General features: G+C 39.2%; 2 protein-coding genes across 6 annotated transcripts; both read left to right on the top strand.

Moving 5' to 3' along the window:
- Nucleotides 1–1836: 1836 nt before the first annotated feature.
- On the top strand, nucleotides 1837–4959 carry LOC111832991 (phosphatidylinositol N-acetylglucosaminyltransferase subunit Y). Of its 4 annotated transcripts, none has more exons than XM_023790839.2 (2): nucleotides 1837–2125; nucleotides 3681–4959. In XM_023790839.2, exon 2 carries the CDS (start codon nucleotides 3858–3860, stop codon nucleotides 4071–4073), a length of 216 nt encoding a protein of 71 aa, XP_023646607.1. In that variant the 5' UTR covers nucleotides 1837–2125; nucleotides 3681–3857; the 3' UTR covers nucleotides 4074–4959. The 4 variants fall into 4 exon arrangements, 3 of the variants coding, with proteins under 3 accessions (XP_023646607.1, XP_023646604.1, XP_023646603.1); XR_011993856.1 differs by lacking the exons at nucleotides 1837–2125; nucleotides 3681–4959 and adding exons at nucleotides 2159–2851; nucleotides 3101–3141; XM_023790836.2 differs by lacking the exon at nucleotides 1837–2125 and adding an exon at nucleotides 2744–2851.
- A 2534-nt stretch (nucleotides 4960–7493) lies between these two features.
- On the top strand, nucleotides 7494–17462 carry btbd10b (BTB (POZ) domain containing 10b). Of its 2 annotated transcripts, XM_023790834.2 has the most exons (9): nucleotides 7494–7631; nucleotides 8336–8484; nucleotides 12899–13095; nucleotides 13561–13876; nucleotides 14012–14114; nucleotides 14867–14987; nucleotides 15379–15576; nucleotides 15939–16049; nucleotides 16478–17462. In XM_023790834.2, the coding sequence occupies exons 2-9, from the start codon at nucleotides 8384–8386 to the stop codon at nucleotides 16795–16797; spliced, it is 1467 nt and encodes a 488-aa protein (XP_023646602.1). In that variant the 5' UTR covers nucleotides 7494–7631; nucleotides 8336–8383; the 3' UTR covers nucleotides 16798–17462. The 2 variants fall into 2 exon arrangements, with proteins under 2 accessions (XP_023646602.1, XP_023646601.1); XM_023790833.2 differs by lacking the exons at nucleotides 7494–7631; nucleotides 8336–8484 and adding an exon at nucleotides 10066–10784.
- The last annotated feature ends 5 nt before the right edge of the window (nucleotides 17463–17467 follow it).

Here is a 17467-nt window from a genome sequence, read left to right as displayed (position 1 = left end):
TGCTTGGTTACTTATGGTTATGGTTAGGGCTGGGTTAAGGTTGTCATAGTTAGTGTTAGCCCATAGAAATGAATGAGCGGTCCCCATTTACCCGACTACATTATACTCGTCCTTATATTTTTGTTATATAAAACAACGTTTCCTTTCAATGTCCCATTTTCATACAATTTTTCATTTCATTTCGTAGTGATATTTGCAATTATACCGTAAATATTTCAGTTAGTTAGGAGTTTTATGGAATCAGATTTGTGCCAATATTATCAAGTTCATAACTTGTTTTGCTTGATAATATTGGCACAAATCTGATTCCACAAAGTTTTTGGATCAAATGAAATGACAAAGAACCAAACGCCTTGTAGGCGATGGCAGCCTGAACGTGCGGCGCATGGAGCGCCGGTTTTCAGTAATGTTTCCCCTAATATTAAAACAAAGAGGTATGTGAAATGTCTGAAAATCACTCAGGTACATTATTACATGTGAATACTGTTTTGTTATTAGTACCGAGGCCCAGAGTTGCTGTATACCTGTTTTAACAGGGGGGGACCAAATATCCTGGATGTCAGGAAATAATGATTCTCCTAATATTTAGGCAAATATGTATGTGAGATGTCTGAAAATCACTCAGGTACATTATTACATGTGAATACAGTAGATCGTCACGCATAATATAGTCTTATAAGCAATACTATACCGTTTTCATCAAGAAATATCTCTATCCAGCGAATTAAATACTTTCATTTATTATCTGTAAAAACAAAAAACATCGAAAAGGCATGTGATGTTTTAAAATATATGGCTTGTTTACCTCAAGAGCTTCGTAAAAAGACATGACACCAGCGAAACCGTGTACAAATCAGCGCGCGACAGGGGAAACATAGGGAAACTGAATTGCCCGGAACATCGGCTATGCTGATGCAGCATACAGTAGAACTCCTCTCGCTCCTTACAAGCCTTGAGGTGTTTATCATCTGGAGGCGAGAGAAAAAAAATCAATACTCAATAACTTTTCGCTCAACGAGACCCGGGTCACATCAGGACAATACCGTTATTTCACGACATTTACAGTCCTGCTTCAAATGTTGCAAGTTGTCCGTAGCATATAGGCCTACTTTGATGACAGTATTCTCATGACTTGCATCAGTACACTAGTCTGATTTGTACATATATATCCTACAAACCTCATCAATGAAGAGCAACAAAAGGAGACAATCATATTCCAAAACCGTTAATTATGAAAATTATTCCACATTTGGTTGATACAGAAGAGAACCCACAAAGAAAATATGTCAACTCTCTACAACATTTTCATGGTCTCCTGAACTGACAATGAAAAAATGACAAAGGGCTGGATACCATAATTGCTATTTAATTTTAATGGATTCGTTCTGCAGTAGTGTATGTGTGTGTGCTCTGCGATGTGTTGGTGCCCCCTCCTGGCTCATTTCTTGCCCTTCGACCGAAGCTTCCGTGATAGGTAGTGTATGCAAAATGGATGGATGGATGGATGAATGGATGCGCACTGTTAAAATGGTTTTTGTTGTTGGTTTAGCTGAAATTCCTAAGAACAGGCAGACTTTAAACTAATTCAACCTCTCCTTGAAATTGGTTTGATATATCATTTAAGGTAGTCTGGGCTAAATGTAAGTGAACGAAGATAAAGACCATTTAAACTGGGGTAAATTGAATCAAGATATCCGGGTAAGCAAAAAAATCTTGCTTTTTGAAACGAGTCCCTGGTATTGTTAGATGGCTTTCCGACTTGCTGTACTGGAACGCTGTTAATTCGTGTGTGACGTCATTCCCAGTTCCGACCTCCGAAGCAAATGGATTGTAGCAACCTTCAGTATCTACAGTACGGGTTTTGAATTGACTATGTGCATTAGACGGAATAAATTATAAAAGTAAATCTTCAGAAATATTGAGGATGGCACAGTTTCCAGAGACTTTGATGACGCGTATCCAAAATCTTATTACTAAAAACTGAGTAATTATATGCAAGCACCGCATGAAATGAATACATATAGCGTATGCAGGCTATATGAAAACAAACGTGAAGTTAGGGAGGACAACGACCAAAAAACACCGTCAAGTGAGGAGTTATACTACCACCTCTCGGTAGTATACGGTAAGACAACTTTAATTACGCTGTCGCCCTACAGTAGTCAGTGGAGAAAAACAATAAAGTGGTGTCATAAAAATTGTACATAATAATATAGATAACTGTTAGTGTCTTCAGCAATGGTATTTTTCAGTGTTTGATTAACTGCATGTATATAGGCTTATCAGATTAAATTTAGTTGCTTCACAGAATCATAATTTAGGTCTCGGAACCTGTGTTCAGAAGAAGCTGATGTAGGGGGAACTTTCTTTATCTTGCGCGTCCACAGTACTATAATTCAGGCACATGACATTGTTTTAGTAGATGAAATAATGATTTATGACGTATATACAGTATGTGTATTGCATTTTGAATTTCTTTGTCATAGTCGGTGTAAATAATACAGATAAATGCGCCTGACTTAGTGACGCTTTATTCAAAGTTTTATTCAAAAATGTTATTCCTTCCTCGACTGATACCGTAACACAATATGCTACCAAAATGTGGCTAATTGTCAAGCTGCAACTTAAAATTGATTTGCCAATGTTTACAGTTTTTAAAAATCCCAATAATTACTGCCAGGATTGGTTCTGACATTTACATGACCAATCCAGACAAATTTATAGCATAAATGACGTCTCTGACGTGTTTATATCGCGACAAAAAAACTGTTGAGCTCCGGGATTTTTTTAGTAAAATAAAAGTCAACGGTGACGCGTCTTTTGAGCTATATAAAACGTATTTATAGTTCGTGTAAGTAAATTTATTTGGCATTTTGCAGAAGTGTCTTTGTTGCGTTTTGTGTGTTATAAAATGTCAATTATCAAGTTACCGTTCATTTATAGTTAATTAGTAAGTATTAGCGAGTAGCACCGTAGCCCGCCACCTCAGGGGTTGCGGGTTCAAATTACACCCCTTTTATGTGCATTTGAAGTTGTCTTTCTTGTATTTATGCACGTTTCTTTTGGGTACCCTGGTGTCTTCCGGTTATACAAATAAAAGCGGTTCTTTGCATCTGCATCTCTAAATAGCCACAAAAAAAAGGTATGTGCTCTAGTGTCCTCTGCACTGTGAGTCATCGGGTATGTTCATGACGCTGCCCTTGGTATGAAGATTGATTAAGGGATGAATGAACATAATGACTTTTCTGTTAATATTTTATTAAAAGTATTTATTAAAAATCTGGTTTTAATAAATTGATATATTCTTATTCAAATAACTTTGTTTATAGTTTACGAACGCGTATTTTTTAAAAGACTTTTATTTTGAAATTGTAAAACCGGAAGTTTCTCGTCGTCATCAGGAATATTTCAGTGGCTACGTTCAAGCGTTTTGTGGAATATTATTTCGTGTATTTTTTAATTGTGATTTAATGAGAATATGTTTCATGCATGTTATCTGCACATAGTTATATGTACTCTTGTCACGGACGTCAACAATTAACAGGTATCTACTGCTTGGCATGGCATTTATCTGGATGTACTCGTTTGTCTACTCTTTAGGAATTGAAAGATTTCTAGGTTTGGCTGCGGTTTAAAATTGTTTTAACATTTAAATGGCTTTATTAAATTGCTTATTTCAGATCTATCGGGTTTGTGCTTTGCAAGGCACGAAGAGAAGACCAGTGGACAGAAAGTTTGTGGAGTTTGGTAGAAGCATTAAAGGACGTGCTTCCGTGATACAAGTGATTTTCATGGACTGTGTTAAAGAAGAAATCAAGAGAAAGCACAGTAATTAACAGACTATTCTGACTACCAAGATGGTTTTTTCTCTTTCCACTGTGACGGTCCTGATTCCAATCGTGTCTCTTTTGGGACTTTTTTACTCTGCTAGTATGGATGAGAATTTCCCACAAGGATGCACAAGCACAAGTAGTCTGTGTTTCTATAGCCTTCTCTTGCCTGTCACTATACCGGTTTATGTATTTTTCCATCTTTGGAAATGGATGGGAATCAAACTCTTCAGACATAATTAATTTCAGAATTATAAGTGAACTGGATTGGGTACAACTTTGCCTCTTCCTATTCATGTTATAATTTTAAGGTGGATTTATGAATGGAATTTTCGAAAGATTTAAAATAAGACAACTGGATGTAATTAGGGATCTATGCGACCAATGATTTGTATTCTTTTATGCTTTGTCAGTGTTTATTAAACTGAAGAAAATGATTATATCTCTTATATCTCCTATTATGAGATTGAACAAATGTATGTGATGATTTTTTTCAGTTTGAATAAGGTGGCTTCATTGGTCTATAAATTATTTAATTTAAGTAACAGTTGGTTGCTTGATAATGTGGCGGTATTGTCGTATATTTAAACCAAGTCATTTTTTTTTCCCCATTCCCTTTTTCAAGCTGTTATGAGGTTTTGTAATGGCACTTTCGTTACATTGTTTTTAAACTTAGCTATAAACCTATGACTTTGTTATTGAATAGGAATGCTAACCATATTCTGCCCAAACATGATGCTATTGAATTGCATGCTATTGAAAGGCTGCAGCTGCATATTTTTGTGGGTAGGAAACGGGTGCATAAGTGAGGTAGCAGACATGTAACTAAAAGAGTAATGGTTTCCTATGCTGGCCATACTCGTGTGACCTGGAATGAGATGCTTTACCTGAATCTCATCAAAAATGTAAATATGACGCACACAATATGCATTCATTTTTAAACTTATCATATATATACAGTATGTATATATTGGGTCCGTGTCCATTTCCCCACAAATAATCTTAAAATTACTGCTCCTTTAAATTTGCTGAGAATGTGGGTGGTGGAAGGGGTCATTTGGTGCAATTGCCCTCCAGATGCCCAAAACAGAATGACGCAGTCGTTTTTACAAATAAACGTTATATCTGATGCTGAGGCATTGCTTTGACGTCATTTCATAGACCAAACGGATGTGCTGCACGCATTCAGGCAATTGTTCTTCTTCATTTGTAAGATAGTACATGGTTGTCGGTCTCCTTGGAAACTTGGTCTTGGCCAGGGCTAGTTATAAATTTTTGTCGAGAGGTAGTATTGTGTCCTTTTTTTTCTTCCAGTGGGACACATTAAAGCTCCATTTTAGTTCTGTATTCAGCAACCAAGAAGAATTAAGATTTTGTACATGACTCATATATTTTGCATATAGTAAGTAGTATGCAATTAACATTGAAATAAGTACCTAAAATGTTATATAATACAATACAATAATACAATGTTGGAAAATAATATTTACTATATGGTGTCTTAATGCACACAAATATTTTATGTCAGGACCTGATATTCACAAGAAGCCAACATACATCCTTGATTTATGTTTCACGTGCTGGTAGGACGTCACTTAAACACACAGAAGTTGCAATACAAAGAACTAACGACGATATACCACGCAAGCTTACCCTAATGAATCAGCGTCTATAATGGATGTGGCTCATCAATGACCAGTTGAGCTATAAAAGGCCCTTGGGGAGAGTCACAATATTCTCTACCAATAGGATAATCAGCATAGCGTGCGGGAACATAGATAACACTGTAGAAAGTTGTAGGTAAATTTGCCAAATACATTTATGATTGAACATTCATAAATGTACATACTTTACATGCTGTTATATAAAGTTTACGAAGTAGTATGTTTTTCTAGTTTTAAATTCATACACATTTTTGCAATTTTCATCATAAAACCCTGTGAAGAGATTAATTCTTTACTGATTATAAACACATATCAGCTCAAAGAGCCGCAGAAAACTCTAAAACTTTCTGTCTGTACTTGACAGGTGATGAAAATGAAAACCATTTTAATATTTATATTCTATATTATATGCTTCTCAAAGTCTGAAGGAGGCCCGGTGAGGTAAGTCTTTACATAATTATAAATTGTCTTAATTATTTAATAAAAAAAAATTTGAAAAATAATTTTAAAAAATTCAAATAAATGTACCTTTCTATAAAAACTAAGCTTCTTATTAGGAATCCTTTTTGAACAGATGCATCAAATGAGGAAATATATCCTTTGACATGACCTGCTGCTATATTTATTTTATGAAACCACAGGAAACGGTCTTTAGGTGAAGTGCAGTTAATGCACAACCTTGGTGAGCACAAGCATGTCCAAGAAAGGCAGGACTGGCTTCAGAAGAGACTGATGGATATTCACACAGCTCTGCATAGGAGCATAGACAGGAGAGGTACAGCTGGGGCAGAAACCCTCCAACCTGAACACTCTGTGGTACAGGACAGGTTCCATGTTGTGGAAAAATAAATACACCACAAATACTTTTGTAAAGAATTTCTTGTTTTTATTATACATCTCAAAACTATTATTGGATCAATGGCAAGTGTTTTGAATGTGTATGTGAGAAAACAGAAAGCAAGTGGGAATGGGGACTTTAAGCAAATGTGAAATACATGCATGTAAAAATGTTACAATTTTTGAGGGAATAATTTTAAAATGATCATCAATTTGTTGTATGTATGGATTTATATTGTTTTATTGTTTTTTTTCTACAATACTTTTGTAAAATTAAAAATGTTAACCAGATTAAGAAATTATTTTATTCTGCTATTGCTCACTGATACATTTAAAAAAAAAAAAAGAAACTTAAACCATGGTATTTATTGTAATATTTATTAAAAATGCAAGATATTTAAAATTCCAGTTACAATTGCTCTTTAATACTGGGGTGTTCAGCAAGGTTAAAGTCAGATGTAAAAAAATGTGCAGTGTCACCATATCACAGTGAAATTGTATTCCCATTGTTAGAAAATCAATTTCCAGCTCTAAATACTTAATGTACTGTAGATACCAATATATATACGTCAATGATATAAAAGGGTATCATATAAAATGTATATTGTTAAATGAATTTAAGCATCGATTTAATGTGAATTAATACTACATTAAACTGAGCAAACATGAAATTCAAAACCTACACATAACGTTTGCCTTTTTGGAACTGACATGGTTTGAAAGGCAACACTTGGAGAGAAACGTACTGTAAGTGGATGTCTTTATGTAGTTCATTAACCAGAAAAGACTGGTTAATTTCGATGAGAGAATGCACTGGATTTTAGAAAGCGTTTGTTAAAATTATGATCAGACTGATTTTGAACAGGTCAAACGTATGATCACCTTCTCACCCCTGAAGTGACAATCATAAACACAAACACAGATAACAAACATCAATTTCAGTAACCAAACATGAAACATAAACAAAATTTGCCACCTACGACATGTCATATATGCTCACTCACACTATAAGAATGTCTAGCTGAATCACAGTGCAAAGATAATTGCGCAAAACATCAATAAAGAAACAAGAAATACAGCATTATTCACCGCTCCCCACCCTGTATCCGAAACCGGAAGGAAACGTCTTTCAAAAATAAATAAAATTGTACTCTCGCGATATTTCAGCCACATCTCGTGATGTTAGCTGTGTGGCCTGTCACTTTAGTCAGGATGGGTCTTAGCCACTTTGGGAAATTTAAAAATACAGATTTTAGGTGTTAGTTTTCTGTTTACTCGATTTGTCTCTGGCCTTGGAAAGGTAAGAAAAATGTCTTTTAATGACTGAAGTGTTTTCGTCAAGGTAGCCAGTTAATCGTCTCAGACTCACGGATAACATTATTTAGCGAGATAGCTAGCTGTTATAATAGTTCATACTTTAACGGTTACTCACTTTGTTTTTCTCTAACAATCGCTCTGTTATTGTGTAACAGCCTCGCCACACCATCATGTTTGTAACAGTAAAACAGTCTGCTTTTATTTCATGAACGACGGCGTCTAGCACACTATTAGATGAACTAATTTCGCAGGAGTTTTTAGCAGCTTTGTTGTGCCAAAGTGATTTGACCTACAGTATGTTAGTTACGTGGTCTCCTATCCTTGCGGTGTGTTAAGTTTTGTTTCATGTTAACTGCACCCCCCGACACCACCCCGCCTATTGCCCTGTTTTCTCATGGTTAAGATTCGTATTTACGTACAGAGCTGTCAAATTAGCTACTGTAAACTAGCTTATGAAAGACATACAGTAGCAGTTTTCCACGCCTGCTTAGTAGAAATCGTAACACCGTACACTGTATTTTATGTATTGTAATGTATGGTTATTCGTCACGTCCGGGCTGACGTTGCGGTTTATACTCTACAAAACATCTAGATTATTAATTCCTCAAAGTTGTAACACTGATAAAATAAACCAACACACAGTGAAATCAGAAAATTAAAAATGTCGCTGTTGTGGTTTTATCGTAGGTTATGAAAACTGAAACTCGCTGCAAGTGAGTTATCTGTGTGCGTGTGATGGCAGCACGTCCACATTCTTATGACAGCAATTCCAGTGATACCGAAAACTGGGAGCGGAAGACTAGCAGCCGACCTCGTAAACTCTGCAAACACTCAAGGTAAGTGGTGACCAGCTGACGTCTGCTAAAGGAATTAAGAATATTAAGCTTAAAAGACAGGTTCAAAAACTTTGGAACTTCTTATTCAGCTAAACCTTTGGATCCATCTTGTCCCCCACTGAGTGTGATTATGTAATGAGTTATGATTAACTGGGTGTGGAGATGTTAGCGACTAGGTGAACAATGCAGTGGTTTGTTCATTAATTTTGTTCAATTCTTTTATGGTGATAGAACTAGCTATTTGTTCCGGTTATGAGATTATGATATAATATGTAGCTTATATGTTGGTGCCATGTATAATTTGCTTTATCTGTTCTGAAGGACTGATCGGTATGTCTTAAGGTTTTGGAGGATGTGTAGTTAGCAGAGTCTGGCTGTTTCGAAACTGGATGTTTTTGCAAACTCATCCCACCACCATTACTCGTCATGTATCTCTCTAATTCACTATGGTTAAAACTTAATCAGAAGTATATATATATATTTGAGAGGGTTGTTTATAGCTGTCTAAGGCAGTCTTTCGGTTATTTCTTTATTTTTAATAAAAATTATACAAGTGGAAAATCTAATGCCAGGTATTGTGTACAAGGTCAAACTGGTCAGATCCGCCTTGCGGATTGTTATGATTCTGCATCGTACCTCTCTGACAAAACAAGAAACTATACTGTTATAGTCACTTAACTTTGCATAAGACTGAGTACTTATTTTTTAAGCCATTTATGAGTAAAGGAAATAGTTTTGTAAAGGAGTGGTTTGTCCTTACCACACATTAGCAGTTGGAGGGAATGATGGAATGATGTCAGTCGTTTGCTCAAACGGTTCCATATTATAAATAATAAAAAGTGGAGATTACTCATATGCTCTAGCAGGATCTGTCACGATGTTCCAGCCCCCATCAGACCTGTGCCCCTGAACCTTCATAAGCCAGACACAATTAGTCACTGTCTCTACTGCTGTACCCAAGGTCCTTTGAATGCAGGTCAGGATTGCCAGTTACATCGTGGTTACACTTGGCTTTTTGGCCTAAAACCGCTCTGTGAAATGGAAATGATACTTTGTCATGTGAAGGTGATTTTAAGATTTGTGTGTAATCCTTGAAAAGCATCACTCTTATTTTTCAAATGTCGTCTTTTGGCCTATAATGCAGTTAGTGGTTATTTATAATATGTGAAATATCATATAATTTAATATAATTTTAAATCGAAATAGCAGGTAAATAAAAAGGGCTTCAAATAATTTTTATTATTGCTCTTTACATATTTATTTTAGCAACAACCTTTTCAGGTAACCTGTGCTTTGAATTATATAAAATTAGTGTCTGAAGATCAGTTCCAGTGTACACAGGTTTTCATCGTGAAAGTCTGTTAATTCCTGTAGAACAGAGGTGTTTTCTAATCTGATTTGTGTGCACCCCTATCAAAATGAATAATTATAAATCAAATAAGTCATTTTGAGATTTTTCTGAATTGAGTTCCTCAAAATGTTTTCTAGGACTGGTATAATACAGTAATGACGCGTCGACGCATTTCACAGCAAAGTATCGTAGTCAGCTGATGCACTGCGGACGCTTTCCCTCCCTCACCTTTGCGGGTGCTGAAACTTTACGCGTCTACAGTGAATCGAAGGGAAGTATACATCTCTGCACCACGGGACCCTGTTTGTACAATACTTTAATAAAATACTCCGGGGACAGGTGGGCTTCTTAACTGAAGTATTCATCAAGTTATTGCGTACTGTTCAGTGACAGAGTTAGACAGTCATAAAGAAAATCATAAATTGTAATTTGGATTAGAATCACCGCTGTATGCTAAAGGCTGTAACGGTGAACCAAAATAGCCGCTTTTAATCGCTTTTCCGCTTCCGCCAGTCCCTCCTACATAATCGCTCTTTCTGAAGATCTTACTGAGAAGAGTAGCCAGTAGGAGCCCAAAAGGCGCTGAACTGCGTCAGCAGGATAGAATAATATCTTTGATTTAAAAAAAAGCGCTATGACACCTAATGCTACGGGTCTCTCTGTCTGAATCGGATGGCTGGCGCGTCTCCTCCTTCCTCTCTGTCTTTACGAGGCGAGACCGTGCGATCAAAAAACGGATCTCAAAATGGGACGTGAATGAAGGCTTGTGCGAGTCAGCCAGCATGTTAGAAGGACGCTGCTAAATATGCCGAACTTCAAAAGTAATGCCCGAGGATGCTGATCAGGTCGATAAGGCGTCGGTATACAAAGGAGCGCGAGTCTTTTGTGCGTCCATTCCCCAGCTCGTCTGCTGTTGCTTTGTCTTAAAATCGCCTCGCAGATTTGACAGGTACGTGTTTCGAAAATGTATTTATGTATCGTATTTTTGTTCTGTTTGCTTTTTCAGTTTGAATAACATTTAAGGTTGGCGATAGCGAGTGAAAATTTTATTCTTGAAATGACTTTGTCCAAAGTCTGAACCATTTCATACATTGAATTATGATGTCTGTTCGCGAAATCTATATAACTGAAGGCTGTGATATATTTACAAATACAGTAACTACATAGAGAATAAAAGTAAGAAAAAGGGCTTCTCCTTTTTGTGCCAGCTGGCCGTTTGTTGGGTGTAGCAGTGCGTACACAGCTGCATTAGTCAGCGATGGCCCGTAAGCGGGGTTTCACCACGCCTGTTCTTCCCTCCCTCCCTGCTTGCTTGCGAGCCGCCAGCTGTTACATGCTGGCAATCCGATATAGAGCAGTGCTGAACTGACGCACATATAACCGATACAGAGCTCGGAAGTTCTCGGTGCGCCGGTGTTCTGACAAAACATCCTACCTATCGAGACGTGCTATCGAGCCTTTCTGCGCATGTGCAGTTCTACCGTTTTGGGATTAGGGTTAGGTTTTAGGGGTTAAGGTAAGGGGTTTAGGGTTAGGGCTATCGATTAGCACTACGGTAGGATGTTTTGATAAAGTAGGACGTTTTGTCAGAACACCGACTGCGCTCCGCATGTGGCCCGGCAGCGGCATTTTTACACGCGGTCTGCTAGTGTTTTCTTTCTCTCCATCTTTTCGAATATGTAGCAGTCTGTGAGTGCAGTATGCGAGTACCGATATCCCGTCCTGCCGTCAGTGTTGAGGCTTTAGATGTACAGTATCCCGCGGATGAGGGATTCGAGCGTCATTGCAGCATGCAGAGCAAAAAGCTGAAGTAGCACTCGATCGTGTCAGGAATATCGCTCACTTGCTCTTTTTCTTGTAATCATTAATGTAGTTTATACTAATTATTTTCTCTTTGAAACGGTGTAGTACTTAGTTCCCCTTAGGCCATCCTGTTTGAAATCACCTGATGTCTTTGCCCATAACTGCATGCGTAAATAGAGGGGGGAAACGTGCTCTGTGTCACAGGTTCCGAACATGACCAATTCAGGACATGACTATTGTTGATCTGGACAAGGGCTGTTTACAGGAAGGAATTTCAGTGTGTATGTGAGTGTGAGTGTGTGTGTTGACTAGCTTGCATATATGGTGATGCTGGAAACCGTATTCTTAGTTTTTATTCTATGACTGAAAACAAGTCCTCTGACCCGCAGCCATAACCTTTAAAGTGGATTGGCTGGGCTGGGTAGAGTTCCTTGGGAAGTTGTTGGGATTTTTTTTGCTGCAATACATTATCCTACAGCTTTGTTATCTAGTCATGTTATCCTCTGCAAATTATAAAATGGAGAAAAAGTGATTACGCTGTTTTTAGACCCTGCATTATGGACATTTCTCATTCTGGGTCAGTACAATAAAGGCTGCTGTTTATGGCTCCCCTTTCTACTGTCAGCACCGCTGCTTTGCTAAAGCCCTGTAAAGTGTCCTTGAGGAAAGTCTTTTATAAATTTCTTAACACCGTCACAGATAAAGGTGATTTTATTTAGACAAGATAGTGTTCTGCAGCTCCTGTAATGTCGTGGACCTGGCGACAATTCTTTTAACTTTATGTGGGCTGTAAATGCCTCTGGGCACTTGTATAACTGTTTTGTCCTTTCTGAAAATGGCCACGTGTGCAGAATCTAGGTTTGTGTTTGTAATTATGCACAGTACAATGCAGTTTCTTAGTGTGTGTATGATCATGACGGCCAGGTGTCGTGCAAGCAGAAAATGTCAATTTTGTGTATATATTGGCCGTGTTTCTCAGTTTTGTAATCTATCTATTTTATTCTGAAAAGACAGATCTCTTGTAAAAATCCGAAAGATTTCCTGTCTGACTTTTTGTTGTATCATAATGGGTTTTTTTTTAGACTGTGAGGCATAGGTTTGTATTGGTTTTTTTTATGTTTTCTTATAGATGGGGGGGGAGGGGGGTGGCAGTAACTTGACTCTACTACAGGGAACACCTTTGTAGTTATCTTACAAGGGCAAAGCCATTTCTTCTTGTGCCGTAACGGAGGACACGTGTGTGCGCCTTGTATCTGCCAGTGCCCAATCGCGTGGCTTTCGGCTGGAAACAGAGCTGATCAGGATGAGTCTGCATGGAACCGGCGGGAGCTGTGACCGTTCGCGCGACCGGCGCCGCTCCGGTGACCGCTCACGTGACTCCTCCCATGAGAGGGGCGAAGGTCAGCTGACACCCTGCATCAGGAACATCACTTCACCAACCCACCAGCACAACAGTGGTGTGTATAGCTGGTTCATGAATTCTGCACTTGTCAATCATCTGTTAGAGACGTCTTATCTTGCGATTTATTTTTTTTAAACCCGACTCCTTCATTTGGGATTATGACAAATGTTTACAGCATTCTAATTGCAAATACAAAATGCAATATATGTAAAAATCTTGCAGATAAGCCCAAAATCAAGTTATACACGTTAACTTATTCTGTTATTACCGTTTATAATTCCTATTGTAAAATGCATCCTTTTGACTACACTGTATTGATAGCCGTCGATACTTCCCTTACGTAACTGCAGTGCTAATCATTATTTTCCTCAAATTTAAAATGTTTAAAGGAATCAAAGTTTCATATATTAAATACTCTACTTTTGTTATTGACATGTTTAAAGTTCACAGCCCACAATTACATTTGTATCAGTTTGCTTCCTCTTGGCTCAGAGTGTGTGTTTTCTTGGCCTGCCACCAGACCGGGAACGAGAAACCAGTTCCTCATCACGGCCTAGCAGCCCCAGGCCCCTGAAGGCCTCCCCCAACGGCTCCAGCAGCAGCAGCGGGGTGATCAGCAGCCGCAACAGCAGCCTGTCAAGCAGCGAGGGCACCTGCAAGGCCCTGGGCACGGGCCTAAACATGGCCGGAAGCGAGACAGTCTTTGTCTATGACAACTCCAAGGATGGAGCTCGTAACCTGAGGACCTCAGAGAGGGTCACCCTCATTGTGGACAATACACGCTTTGTGGTGGACCCCTCCATCTTCACCGCACAGCCCAACACTATGCTGGGGAGGTAAATATGACACTTTAAACACTATAGGGCTTCTCCATAGTCTATGAAGTGTGTTGATCTATAGAGCGATGAATATCTCTGAAGTCGTTTAGCATGCTTTGACTTGGATGTTAAGGAGCAGCTGGTGTCTTGCAGAATGTTTGGCTCTGGAAGGGAGCACAATTTCACTCGGCCCAACGAGAAAGGAGAGTTTGAAGTTGCAGAAGGAATCAGTTCAACTGTGTTTAGAGCCATATTGGTAAGAGTGAGTTTTTTCATGTTTCACTATGATTTTCACGTTTTAATTGTATTGTTCTGATAGAACATGACATCACATAAAAACACTCTTTTTATGTATTAATACAGTAGGAGTGAAAAGTAACACTTGGATCACTTTCAGATCATGAAATCACTTGCAGTGGGGGGGGGGGGGAAGTATAAATTTACAAGGACAAGCAATACTAGCCAAGTGTTCATCACTTTGTAAGTTAATTTCCTTTTGGGAGTAGGCTTACACTTACTTGCTGCAAATGGAATTAATATGAAGTCATTCAGGGGTGCTGGTTTAATCTGGAGGTGAATTAGCCCATCACCCAGTGTATAACGATTTTGGCTTTTTGACTGGGCAGATCTGTATATTTTGGATCTGTACACCAGTCTAAATCATTGCTTGGTGTAAAAATGAGGAAATTGGTGCATATTCCGTTATTACATAATACTGGTTTACAAGGATCAGATAGTAATGCTCATCATCCTGTCTTAGCGACTGTATTAAATCAGGCTGTGACAGAGGGGTCACTATAAACAGCAGGAACAGATAAGTAAGGAGGGGTTTGTGGTGTGACTCAGCTTTTGACTGAAAGTTCTGTCTATAGATTAATCAGGAGCAGGTTTCAGGATTTACAGCCTGTAATGGTTGGAATGTCCACCAAACTAAAAGTTCTTAAGATTTTGAAATTACTGCCTCCATAACGAATGTGTTTTGTGTTCTCTGCATATCCATACTGGTAGGATTACTACAAATCCGGGATAATCCGCTGCCCTGATGGAATCTCTATTCCGGAGTTACGGGAGGCATGTGACTATCTGTGCATCTCCTTTGACTACAACACTATCAAATGCAGAGATCTCAGTGAGTGTGCTTCCTCCCATTCTACTCCTTTCCTGCTTTTGTCCAGTCTGCTGTTGACTTTCAGTGTCACATTTCCAAAGATAGATTTTCAGTACTGGGAATACAAATATTCTGGGCATTTGCTTGTTGACACATGTTTTTTTTAATTGTCATGTCTGTCTAAAACATTGCAGCATGATTCCAGGAAATGTGTGTTCCAGTTTTAACATAAACAACCATTTTCTCCTTCCTTATTTATAACTTGGAGTAATATGGTTCGCACAAGTGTATTTTTATAAGCTGAATATTTTAAGCAAATCACTTATCAGGCTAATTAACGAATGTTAGTTTCTTGTTAGACACCCATGTTCGGAAGCATGGCCTAAATGCCCCCCCCCCTTCCTGTGGGCAGGTGCCCTAATGCACGAGCTTTCTAATGATGGCGCACGACGGCAGTTTGAGTTCTACTTGGAAGAGATGATTCTCCCGTTGATGGTGGCCAGCGCACAGAGCGGCGAGCGCGAGTGCCACATCGTGGTGCTGACGGACGACGACGTGGTGGACTGGGACGAGGAGTACCCGCCGCAGATGGGGGAGGAGTACTCGCAGAGTGAGCAGATACTGCTCAGATGCCTATTAACATGCTACACATCAGCTGTAAACAGTCAGCCAGTGATAGTAGTATTCACAGTATTACAGTTGACAAGTATCCTGCTGAGATGTACTCAATTCTGCAATTCAAATACTGCTCCATGCATTTATAATTTGACACTTGGCTACGTCTGTCAGCCAAATTCTCTCATAGAATCTAATTATCATGTCTGCATAATTAAGTATGTGTGTGGTATAATTGGGTATTTAATGTGCTGACATTGACAGCCTTAATGTATCACACCCACAAATGTCTGTTGCACTATGGAAGACACGACTTTTCATAAGTTTTGGCTTAAAGTCTTTCTCCTTGCGTTGCAGTAATATACAGCACAAAGCTGTACCGTTTCTTCAAGTACATCGAAAATCGAGACGTTGCCAAATCAGTTTTAAAGGAAAGAGGGCTGAAGAAAATTAGATTAGGCATTGAAGGTAAGATAAATAGTTTATTTCCCCATTGTTCTAAAATGAACCGTTTGCCAATATATCTCTTCCGTGTTAATTTGCAATGTATCGATTCCCTCTGAATAGAGTTCCAAAAAATCTGTCTAAAGAAAGGTTTAGAATATATAAAGCTTTTTAAGATAAATAATTGATAAGGTGGCATTGTTAAATTCTATGCCAAATCTCTCCAGATTGACTGGGATCACTTTTCATGTATTGAGCACACAGCTGTAGTGGGATGCCTATACTTCAGTGCATCAATATCCCAGAGGAAGTTCTTAGTAAGCAGGTCGCTGCCTTCAGCTAATGTATCTGGGCAGCATTTTGGGAGACTCACCATCATAATGTGTTAAAAGTGTAACAGGAGTTCATGTCATAGGCGATGAATGGCTTCCCGCTGTCGCTCACCCCCTCAGGCTACCCCACCTACAAGGAGAAGGTGAAGAAGCGTCCCGGCGGCCGGCCGGAGGTCATCTACAACTACGTGCAGCGGCCGTTCATCCGCATGTCCTGGGAGAAGGAGGAGGGCAAGAGCCGCCACGTGGACTTCCAGTGTGTGAAGAGCAAGTCCATCACCAACCTGGCGGCCGCCGCCGCTGACATCCCCCAGGACCAGCTGGTGGTCCTGCACCCCGGGCCCCAGGTGGACGAGCTGGACGTCCTGCCCAATCACCCCCCATCTGGCAACCACTACAGCAACGACCCAGACCCTGACGTCTCCTCGCCTGCTGTGTGAGAGCAGCAGCCACCCTACCTCCCTCCACTCCCCAGCATGCTGCACCAAGGAGTGAGAGTGCCACCCACAGACAGAATGCCTTTGCACCTCCTTCAGAGCCTTAGAGCCTACAGGACCTGGTCAGCTGTGTCACTCAGAGGGACAGTCGTTATTTTCCCGTTTTTATTTTTTAACTTGACCAAAGGAGATTTATTTTTTATCAGGTATTTCAAATACATTTAGCAAACCCACTTCTTTTGAAATTGGGCTTAAGATTAGATTTTTTTTTTTTTGATTGTTCCTATTTGGTGAGTTCAGGCTGTTGCACTGTGGTGCTAACATGTGTTTTAGTTTTGCTTTCACTCAAAGTATGTTTCTTCCTCCCTCTGCTACTTCAAGGCAGTTGGAAACTCAACCAAGGGAGCGTGGGTCACCTCTGGGGATCTATACTGTGATGCCACCCCTTGGGTAAACGCCCATTAAACATTAGGACTAGTTCTCATTTCACGTTTGATTTCTTTTGCATCACACAGCCGGAGTTGGATTCCGCCCGCCTGTCTTCTTATCTGATGCCGTGTTCCTCATTAGACAGGGTATATTCAGCTGGACATTACTAGTTCCTATGGTTCTGGATCATTTTTGTTGAAAACTTGAAAAGCATTGGTCTAATAAAGACTCTGAAACCATGTTT

This window comes from Paramormyrops kingsleyae, chromosome 11 (genome assembly GCF_048594095.1).
Source record: "Paramormyrops kingsleyae isolate MSU_618 chromosome 11, PKINGS_0.4, whole genome shotgun sequence".
NCBI classification, from domain to species: Eukaryota; Metazoa; Chordata; class Actinopteri; order Osteoglossiformes; family Mormyridae; genus Paramormyrops; species Paramormyrops kingsleyae.
This window is presented reverse-complemented; position numbering and strand designations above follow the sequence as displayed.

Coding starts and splice junctions, on each gene's coding strand:
- btbd10b (XM_023790833.2), top strand. CDS start 10,660: ATGCCCGAGGATGCTGATCAGGTCGATAAGGCGTCGGTATACAAAGGA. Junction 10,785..12,898: donor TCGCCTCGCAGATTTGACAG/GTACGTGTTTCG, acceptor TGTATCTGCCAG/TGCCCAATCGCGTGGCTTTC. Junction 14,988..15,378: donor TATCAAATGCAGAGATCTCA/GTGAGTGTGCTT, acceptor TCCTGTGGGCAG/GTGCCCTAATGCACGAGCTT.
- LOC111832991 (XM_023790839.2), top strand. CDS start 3,858: ATGGTTTTTTCTCTTTCCACTGTGACGGTCCTGATTCCAATCGTGTCT.